Consider the following 11,027-nt stretch of genomic DNA (forward strand, 5'->3'; position numbering starts at 1 on the left):
AGACATGTTACTGGTTATGTTGCAGATTCAGATTTCAACAATTAAAATATGATGCTTTTTTATTCATTTGAGTACCCAGCATTCTATTAGAACTGAAAACTCTGAAACACCTTAAACAGATGTTAAGTAAATTCAAGTACATTACTGATTACTGTCTTTCACTGCTTACCTTGAATAGAAATATTAATGCAGCACTTTTACAGAGCAGTATTATTAGTTCAGTCAGGAATACTTTAGTTAAAGAAAACTTTATTTCCATTTGCAGTATTATATTTGACAGTGTGGCTCTGTGCTGGAGCCCCTCTGCCTTTCCTTGGGCCTACACAGAAAGCCTCTTCCACACGCCTATGTGGAAAACCATAAGGCAGAGAGAGCACACCTCCCTGCCCTCCCATGCGCCTACATGGAAAGCCTAAAGCAGAGAGAGCAGCAGCAAAGACCCCCCGAGAACAGAGCAGAGCAGCATTAATGACAAACAGAAATTACATTGATAAGTCAGATACAACATGAAAAAGAGGAGCTGGGTTGGAAGTGGGCCCCCAAATCATATCTGCCTCTGAAAAACTCACCAGTGAAATATTAACCGTTGTATTAATTTTCAAACAGGTATATTAGTGACTTGCTTTGAGATAACCATCACGGTTATACAGTAGAACATGAATTTAAGTAGTGGCGGTCCTATGTTGCAGGCGGTAACATTATTAGTGTTACAAGATAGTTTGGCAAACATACACAATGAACATAAGTGAAGACATGCTCTACTCAGTCTGCACCACTGCGGTTATAAATAAATAAATAATAATAAATAGAGTGTGTTTAGCACACACACACACACACACACACTTGGCAACTGCCTCGCTAGACTTTGCAGACAATTTTCACAGCTGTCTCAGTCAGCGGCTCCTCTGACAGCAGCATAGTTCAGATTTAAATGAACCACACCTGCCCTTGTTCACTTTCAGCCCAGCTATCATGGATCAACTGCCATTTGCAGGATTAGCTATATCTACTTTTTACAAATCATCAGATATACCTGCACTGACAGGCACAGGTTATTAGCTGCATCAGTTTCTGATTTAAAAAATTCTGTTTTTTTATGTGATAACCATAACTATTATTGCTACGGCTTTATGATACCCTGCAAAACAGCATTTAATACACCCACCAAGTGTGAATTGAATGAAAGGTTCAACAGATACGCGAAGGACACATATACACACACACACAGGCATATATACATACATACAGAGATTCCTTGCTTTAGATATTTTTTTAAGTATTCACAAGTATTCGCAAATGTACTTTTTAATCTTTCGAATATTTTGAAAATGACTGGATTCACTAAAATATGCACCAATTATTTCAAAAAATATTTTCACATTATTTTTTTTTATTTCTTGGGTCAAATGCAAGCCAAGGACATAGCAGTTTATTGTAAGTAAATTCTAATAGGCTACTCTTTTTACAACTGATCTAGTTCTCTGCTATGACTCCTACCTCCCCAATCCAATATCACTAGTATGACTAACTTTGCCATTTCTTGTTAACATGTGAGAGGCTGTAGTTACATCTTTGGCGCCAAAACTCTGTCAACAAGATGTGCATCAGGGTCCTTCCCACTGAAGGAGGTGGTGGTACTGTTGACATTTGTATGGACAATGAGCCACACTATGCTGATCAGAGGTGTTTTTTGGTTGGTTGAGCCCGGTCTCACTCTGAAGTCATCCAAATCTGGTGCTTGGGCAGTGACTTGTGGCATCAGAAACCAACAAAAAAAAGGTGTCCTTTAATGTCGGCATGATACATGGACAGTTGCCATTATAGTTTAATGGTGCTCAGCGGCGTCAGGGGGAAACACGGCGGGACAAGGACGAATGTTTTGGTGGCAAAACTCCAACTGGGGTGGGTGAAAGAGGCAGTGGATAGGTCCAACAAACACCGACTTTGACCTGAGAGAGCGGTGTTCACGTCCTGTAAGAGTCTAAAGCCAAACCCTGTTCTTTTTTCCTAAACTTAATCACGTGCTTTTTTTTGCCTAAACCCAACAATGTGCGTTTGTTGTTGAAGGGGAAAAAAAGTCAATTTGTTGAACCGACGTACTGTGTTTATTTTGAAAGAGACTGTATGTAAACGTTAAATTTCCCTTTGAATATGGAACTGTATTTTGAAAGAAGACAATGCATGTAACAGGCAGGACCTGACACGGTGTCCCAGAACGTCAACAACCAATGCACCCAGGGTACCTTGCACGTCGTATGTGGATGTGGAAAGTCCATGACCAAGATCAATATGTGACGAGGTCGGAGTGAGAATGTGTTGGTTAGTTTCAATTTTCCACCTCCAGTGAGAGGCAGCACAAAGCCACCTCCCTAAACAGTGTTTCATCCAGAGAGAGTCCCAAACGTGGCTCTGTGTCTGTCAGATGGCCTGATGGGGATACTAACATATCAGCAGAGCAATAATGTCATGCACAGCACACTTTAGGGCAGGTAGATTTTTTTTCTTGAAATATTATGACTTTATTCACGTGGGATATGTTTTTACAGAAATCTTACCAAAATACACATATGTGTGCGATTTCTGCGAGAAATGGAGGTTAAAGGTTAATAGTGATAAAACTCGAATCACAGTTTTTGGCAACAGAAAAGCTGGCATCAGTAAATTGAAATTTGTGTGTAATTAAGAAACTTTAGAGATTGCTCATTGCTTAATAACTTGGGAGTCATTGTGAATTATAATGGTTCATTTAAGACCGCCATGGAGGAGCAAGCTTCTCGTGCAATGTTTGCCATTCTCCGTAAATGTAGAAAATCTAATTTACCTGCAGATATCACACTTGATCTTTTTGACATGCTGGTTACACCAGTAATGTTGTATGCATTTGAAGTGTGGGGGTTCGAAAGAATAGATATTGGAAAAACTACATCTCAAATTTCAAAAATATATCCTAAAAGTTAAAATGACAACCTGCAATAATATGTCAATGTGGAGTTAGGAAGGTATCCACTCTGTATTGCAGGTAGAAAGAGAATTAATGGTGACTATGGGAGGCTGATAGAGGGTAAGGAAACTAAACTCAGTGGAATAATGTACAACAGTTTGCTCAGCCTGCGTAGTACGAGTGTATAGGTGTCACCATGGAATTTCTAAAGTCAGTGGAAGATATAAAAGGCTGGACAGAAACCAGAGGATCTGCAGCCTCTGTGGTGATGATCATGTGGGAGATGAGTTTCATATTGTTTGAATGTCAGAATGTAAGCTGGATGACTTACAGAGAAAGGTATTTGCCAAAGTATTAGTTAAACTGTCCATCTATGTTTACATTAATTTTATTATTACAATCAGATAAGCCACAAGTCATTTGTAAACTAGGTTATTTTTTGAAGAATGCCCTTCCTTTGTTTAAGTAGCATTGGCTGTACTTTAGCCACACCGTGTGCCATTGTTTTGTTATTGTGTGTAATGTTTGTACTGCATGCCATGTGATATGGTCATGAGACAAATAAATGAAATGAAATTAAAGTTCAGGGGTTTGTCTATTAATTAAAATTGCATAATTTATCACTGGTGACACATGCACATTTACAGAGATTAATTTTCCAGACAAAAGACACAAAAGAGGATGTATATGTGTGTGTGTGTGTGTGTGTGTGTGTGTGTGTGTGTGTGTACTCTGCAAAGCTATATTAAATAAGAAAAGATGATCTACAGGAGAATAAACGTTTAAGAGCAATACAGGATGCCTGAGAGCCTCACTGCACTATCTGCCATAATATGTTTTTTTGTTTTGAATTGTCACCTGGTGTTTTACCTTACATAAAACTGTCTCCACCATAAAGTTGTGCAGAAAATACACCAGGATGAAGGAAATGAAGTGTTTGATGCACAAAATTTCCAAAGCCCCCAATGTGCCCATCCCTACCTCCAATTTTGCAAGGAAACCTACACGTTTGAAAGGTCTGTACTAAAAAAGGAAGCCTCTCTGTGTGACTTGTGTAGGTCTGAAGAGACATTATATCTGTGCGTTTAACTTTCCTTTGAATGACTCATTCTTATTTTCTTTTTAACCTCTGATAAGCCCAAATCCACACTGTGTCTTTGTCCTGCACGTCAGGAGTCCTACTATTTGGACATGGACAAAGTTTGTTTGATTAGTAATAATGAAAGTAGGCCACACCAGAAAGCAGATTGTCCCCATCTGACAAACAACAGCCTTCTCAACTCGCTCAAGGCCTTTCCTCTCTAATTATTAAACCTTCATGATATCACAGTGATTGATCATCTGGCAATCAGTCAACCCAGGCATCTCTGCACTCAGCTCTGTGCTTTGTGCTTTCAAAGTAGGACATTTTAAAACAAGCAATAAGATCATGAAATGTCAAAATTAAAACTATTTGATGGCAAAAAAAAAAAAGAAAAAAGAAAAAGAAGGGAGTGAGCAGCAGGCAGAGGAAGTGAGATAAGAAGACGTTTCTGATTGGCGCACACAGGACAAGTGACTAAGCTCATTTGCATATGCACAGGCAGGTGAGTGTGAGAGAAAATAGTTTCAGCTATGCCGCGTACACACCAAGCCCGGGCTGGATTAAAACTTTTGTCGCTTTGCTACAACACCTTGCTCTGAACCAAGAGTCACCACGGGGCACGTCGGCCGTCATCTCACCTGTACGCTCACTAACCGGCAGGTAACACCCGAGTCATTTACCAAATTTCCCCTCAAAGACAGACTACAGGTGACCTGCGACTCGAGCTATAACCGAAACCGTTTCTGAGCGTCCTCGTGAGTCAGAGAGCCTGCAGAGGCTCCTGTATTCTTTACGTATCAGCGGTTTCACCTGTCATTTCCCAGCAGCAGCAGCAGCAGCAGCAGCAGGAGGCTCACCTGAGCCGAGCAGCACCGGCTCAACAGGTGCAGCAGGAACTGCAGCATTCCGCCGCGCGCACACATGCGTCCGCCTGTTGCAGTATAAAACTTGAGTGGGTGTGTCGGTGTGATTAGTTTAGTTCAGGATTAGGGAGGAAATTGGCTTTTTCAGAGTCTGAAGGAGCTCCAACACTTTATCTTTGAAATAACCTGAGTGTGTAACGCGACAGGTCATTTATGGTGAGTTTAATTTCCTCTCTTTCTTCTACTGCATCATTATATCCATCTTATGTGGTTCTTAAGAGGATGTACTCTGTGGTTTCGGTGGTCTGTCCATGTAAACATATTATATATTGATTTATAAACTCATTTACACAAAGGTTACAAAGGTGCAGCAACAGTAAATATGTGATTTATTTTAATTGATGTGTACAGGTAAAAGTTAATTCATCATTGTAGGAATACAACTGATATTTTTCTCAAACAATTGATAATTGATTTTGCTTATAAAATATAAAATAATGGGAAATGACATTGACAGCTTCCTTCAAGACATCTTGAGTTGTCTTGAAAGACTAAATATGTTTAATTTAGTATAATATAAAAGGAGAAGTAGCAAATAAATGTTTGGTATTTTTGTTCAAAAAGTGACTCAAATGATTGGTTTCTTACCAAAATATTTGCCAATTTATTTTCCATTAGGAAATGAATTGACTAATCGCTTCAGCTGTAATGCTTTTTATTAGAACGGCATTATAGCAAAAAAGAAAATCATTGCAGTTATTTTGATGGATATTGCGATATGAGTTGTGTTTTTGGTGGGAGTGGTATTTTTTGCATGTCATTTTAACTGACAGAAATATAAAAATGATGACAATGTGATCTTTGCTGGAGTACCAACAATAAAAAATTAAATTTAAGATTATTAAGGTAACAATTTGCATGCATCTTTTTAAGTAGCTCCAATTCTAGCATCATTGAGTAAATCCCATGAGTCTTTTTTATCTGACAAACTCAATTAGTTCAGTACAACCAACATGATTTGCTTTGACCTTGAAACCTTAATTAAGTTGAATCAATTGATATTTCTCCAAAAGTTGTGCTGATATTTAGTGACAGTGAAACTATATATTTAACATATTCTGATTTGTTTATTTTAATTCCATTCTACTCAACAGTGTCAAAAATGTTTTGGATTATGACCGTCTTCTTAAAATAAGTTGTCAATGGACTAAAACATGTTAATGAAAATAACTTAATTTTTTTTAATGATGAAAAACTTCATTTTGTCATTGTTTTAGAGTGTATGTTTCCGTAAATCTGGATTATAATTTGTAGCCATCTCTGTAGCATCTCAATGCTTTATTTATAATGGGATGCTGTGACAGATTTTACTTGTTAGCAATAATTGCAGCTCCTGCAATTTGGATACTGCACTATAATATATATTTTTATAACATAATATTTTCATTAGCATTGATTGTTCTGCTCACACATAAATCAACATGTTTGTCTTTGTCTACCTGCACTACTGTTAGGCTAACTTTCAGTGTACGGCATATTGTTGGTCTTTTTGGAAATAACACACTCGCTGAGCGGAAAACTTCAACAACCCTGACGAATGTAATACAATCCAGTACCACAGCCCTGCTGTAAATACTACCTATGTGAAACACTCAGCCGAAACTTTGGTGTTTGTGTTAGTGAAGTGTTTATTGACCTCTGTGGTAACTTTAGAGCTCATACTTCCTGGTGTTGTATTGGACAAGATGTAACATCATACATGGAGCAACAAAAAGTATGGTGCCATTTTTTTCTCAAGGCGTGCAACTCATCTATAGCTCATCCAAAATGCTGAAGTTCTTGTCTTGTCTGAGTTGTGTCAGTGACATAATTGCTCCTAAACATTTTAGCTGTCCTGAGTTGATAAGATCTTTCTCCTGGTATTTAAAGCTCCCATACCCCTCTTCCACCAACATGGAACTGGTTCTGTACTTGCTCTGACACCTAATTTTGAACCGGCATTTCCACCAAAATAAATTGGCTTAAACCCCGAAACATTGGTTCTCAACCGGAACCAAAAAATACAGGTTTTTCTTGAGCTGAAGTGCGAACTGTGCAGTGGGTGTGTGGTATTGTACAGGTTGGAAAGAGAGGATGGAGATGACAGCAATGGAGAAGTCAAGTGAGAAACTGTCAGAAAAATAGAGAGTGCAGTGGTCTCATTAACACTAATAATAAAAACTAATATCTGTAATAACAGAACTAATGTTTGCAGCTAATCAATGCAATCCATGATTTTCCTACAACTATTTTCTCCCATTGTGCATTGTGCAACGACCTCCATTGATGACACATCCTTGATTACAATGGTTCCACTCTCAACTGGTGGAAACGTGAGCTGGATAGCGTCATGGTTCCAAGAATCCCAAACAGAACCAGTTAAAAAACTATAGCTAATTTGGTGGAAAAGGGGTAACAAAGGCCTGGAAGAAGCATATTTCCTTGACAATTAGGTTGCTTTTTTGTTACACAGGTCATCTGGCTGTGGAGTTTTTAGTCTTTCTCATTTCCATGAGGTGTAAACTGTCTACAGCAGGCCAGACACACAGACACTGTATGTACCTGTGGTGATGGTCTCTCCCCTTCTCTTGTTCACATGCATATTTAATTACCTTGTTTTGTTTTTTCACAATTTGTGTTGTATGAATAAAATGTGATTTGACATGGGCCTTTCTCAGTCAATGCTGTCTAACCTAAAGCATCTGTTTTTTCTCTTATTCATAAAATCTTGGACAGTGCTGAGACCCATCTGATCAACCTCTGATTTGTCCTTTTTTTTCAGATGCCCCACTGTCATTTCTATCCAGCTGATGCTGTGTTGGTCCCGATGTAAGAACACAGGCCTCGCAATATTTTCTGTTCTTAGAAAGGTGAGTTCAGACATGATCTCATTCCCACATTTGCTGCTAAGGAGACTTTGGTAACTCCTCATTTTCTGGGAATGTTGCTTCCTAGGATGTTTCCTGGTATAAACGCTGCTCATAATTAAAGGGAGGACTTGAATCACACATCAGACTTTGATAAACGAATTATTTAAGTTGAAAATCTTTACTGATGTACATTGTATAAATTGTTGAGAGCAAAATGATGTAACAGTGGAAACCAAAACCATCAACATATGGAGGGCTGGATTCAGCTGGATTTGGTAGTTTGTACGGCCCCCGCATGCCTGTATGACCTCCTGACAACGTCTGGGCATGCTCCTGATGAGTAAGCAGATGGTGTCCTTGAGGATCTCCTCCCAAACCTGGGTCAGGGCATCAGTGAACTCCTGGACAGTCTGTGGTGGTACTTAGCGGTGTCGGATGCACCGATACATAACGTCCCATAGGTGCTCAGTTGGATTTAGGTCAGGGAAATGAGAGGGCAAGGCAATGACATCAACGCCTTGGTCATCCAGGAACTGTCTACACACTGTCCACATGAGGCCGGGAACTGTCCTGCACCAGGAGGAACTGAGAGCCCACTGCACCAGCATAAGGTCGGACAGTCACTCAGAGAATTTCTTCCAGGTACCTAACAGCAGTCTGTTGGCTATGACATGGAGGTCTGTGTGACCCTCCTAGGATATGCCTCCCCAGACCATCACTGACCCACCACCAAACTGTTCATGATTTATGATGTTGCATGGAGCATAACGTTCACCACGGCGTCTCCAGACTTTTTCACGTGCTCACTGTGAACCTGCTCTCACCTGTGAAGAGAATGGGGCGCCAATGGCGAATATGCCAGTTCTGGTGTTCTCTGGCCAGTCGAGCTGCATGGTGCTGACCTGTGAGCACGGCTCCCACTAGAGGATGTGGGCCCTCATGCAGCCCTCCTGGAGTCTGTTTCTGACAGTTTGGTCAGAAACATGCACACCAGTAGCCTGCTGGAGGTCATTCTGTAGGCCTCTGGCAGTGCTCCTCCTGTTCCTTCTCACACAAAGGAGCAGATACCAGTCCTGCTGCTGGGTTGATGCCCGTCTACGACCCTGTCCAGCCCTCCTGGCGTAATGGTCGGTCTCCTGGTATCTCCTCCATGCTCTTGAGACTGTGCTGGGAGACACAGCAAACCTTCTTGCGACCACACATATGGATGTGCCATCCTGGAGGAGATGGACTACCTGTGCAACCTGATTGGGCTACAGGAACCGCTTCATGCTACTAGTAGTGACAAGGACACTAGCAGAACACCAAACTAGTCAGGAAGGAAGGATAAGGAGAGAGCAACTGTCTGTGGCCACCACATGTAAAACCATTCCTTAGTGGGGATTGTCTTGCTTTTGCCTCTCCATTGCACCTGTTGTCACTTTCATTTTCACCAAAGCAGCTGAAACTGATTCACAATCACTTGTGCTTCTTAAATGGACAGATTGATATTCCTGAAGTTTAACTGACGGGGTGTTATACTGATGATTAAGTGTTCCCCTAAATTTTTGAAGAGTGTGCTTTGGTACAAATTACAAAAAAAAAAAATGAATTCCCTCAAAAGAAAAGCTCATTTTAAACACGTGAAAATATTCATAAGTGAATTCACATTATTAAAAACGTTACTGTTGTATGCTTGCCTGTAGACAAATAACAATTTTTATTTTTACATATTTAGTTTACCTGCTATTCATTGATTCAAAGACTGTAGGATATGCTTTTACTGTAATTTGAAGTGCACCAATTGAACACGCTCTGTATTCTCTGCATTCTCCCGTTGTGATTCATCTTTGATTTGGCTTTCCGCATGTCATAGCAGTTCTTTATGAGGACATATTACATAAACTGCCTCCTCCTTCCCTACTGACTCCTAAAACTATCACTATAACTGCAACCTTTGGTCGCATGAACAATTTATGTGCGTCCGTCCACGAACCTGCACTGTTCTCCTAAGGTTTTTGCTCCCTCATCACAGCGTCTGCTACAGAGACACCTTAATCTGGCTCATATTATAAGCTTGAGAGATTTGAAAAACAGGATTAAGGACTTACAGAAGGAGTCACAGAATGCTGATAATTCAGTTGTGTGCTGTAAATCCGCAGCTGGTTTTAAGTCTGTTGTGACACTCTTTGTGCTACTGTCTTGACCAGAGAGATATTGAAACTCAATGGGAATATTCCCAGTAAAATAAAAGTTAAATCATCGAAAATGTATAATGAAGTGCCAAATTACAAAGTTCTCTCCAGGAAACTTCTTTGAAATTCTTTGGATATTGCATACCAAAACATCACATAGACTTTGTTTGACCTCAATCAATAGTTTTATCTGGAGTTATACATTTACTGACCCCTCTGCCCTACCTGTGTGTGTGATTCCCTCCTCAGCTGTCTGTCACCATGGCGATGCAAGTGTTAATCTCCCCTACAGTATCAGTGTTTGTGTTGACCGTGCTGTCCGTGCTCAGCCTGGTTGTGCTGCTGCTGCTGTGCCTCATCAGGAAGAAAAGGAGGATGGAGGGAACATACAGGCCCAGCGCAGAGGAGAAGAAACAGACGGGATCAGCGGGATCTGAAAAACCTGGCCTGCCTCTACCGCTGCCCAAAGAAGAGCGCCTCATATGATGAACGCATAAAAGTGGACTCACACCTGAGCCACTCCCCGTCACTGTGTACAACTGAGGATTGATGCCTGATGTCTTCTGATGTTGCTGTGTGGCTGTCCTCGGGGATGACCCGTGTTTGTCCTTTGCACCAGAAACTCTTTAGACATAAGGAACACTGTTTGTGCCGCACCTTTTCATTCTCGATGACAAATACAGACTGTCACTTTTATCACCTGTTTCACCGCATGAAATGTGCCATTATAATGCCTGTTGTATTCCTTTATAAAAAAAACTCACTCCCTTTATTCTGCCACATAAAGAACATGAGCTAAAGTATATTTTGTATTTGTACAGAGGTTAGTATATTTGAACTGTGTTCTGTGTATTTATATATAAAACACTGTGTTTTACACTGTTTCCAATGATGAAGGATATTGATGAAAACAATGACTGTGATGCACTTTTATGTCACGCTATGAGAAGCTCAATTTCTTAAAAAAATTATAAAAAAAAAGTCAGTATGCATGCTACACAAGGTGTTCTGTAAATAAACAAGGAATGTGCACGACCCTGTCTGTCCCCTGTCTCG

General features: G+C 40.2%; 1 protein-coding gene across 1 annotated transcript; it reads left to right on the forward strand.

Annotated features, from left to right (window-relative positions):
- The first annotated feature begins 4,515 nt into the window (after positions 1 to 4,515).
- Positions 4,516 to 11,003, forward strand: crb3b (crumbs homolog 3b). Its single transcript, XM_033623084.2, has 3 exons — positions 4,516 to 4,685; positions 7,710 to 7,797; positions 10,221 to 11,003. Exons 1-3 carry the CDS (start codon positions 4,516 to 4,518, stop codon positions 10,455 to 10,457), a joined length of 495 nt encoding a protein of 164 aa, XP_033478975.1. The 3' UTR covers positions 10,458 to 11,003.
- Positions 11,004 to 11,027: the final 24 nt, after the last annotated feature.

Source organism: Epinephelus lanceolatus, chromosome 3 (assembly GCF_041903045.1).
Source record: "Epinephelus lanceolatus isolate andai-2023 chromosome 3, ASM4190304v1, whole genome shotgun sequence".
Classification (NCBI taxonomy): Eukaryota; Metazoa; Chordata; class Actinopteri; order Perciformes; family Serranidae; genus Epinephelus; species Epinephelus lanceolatus.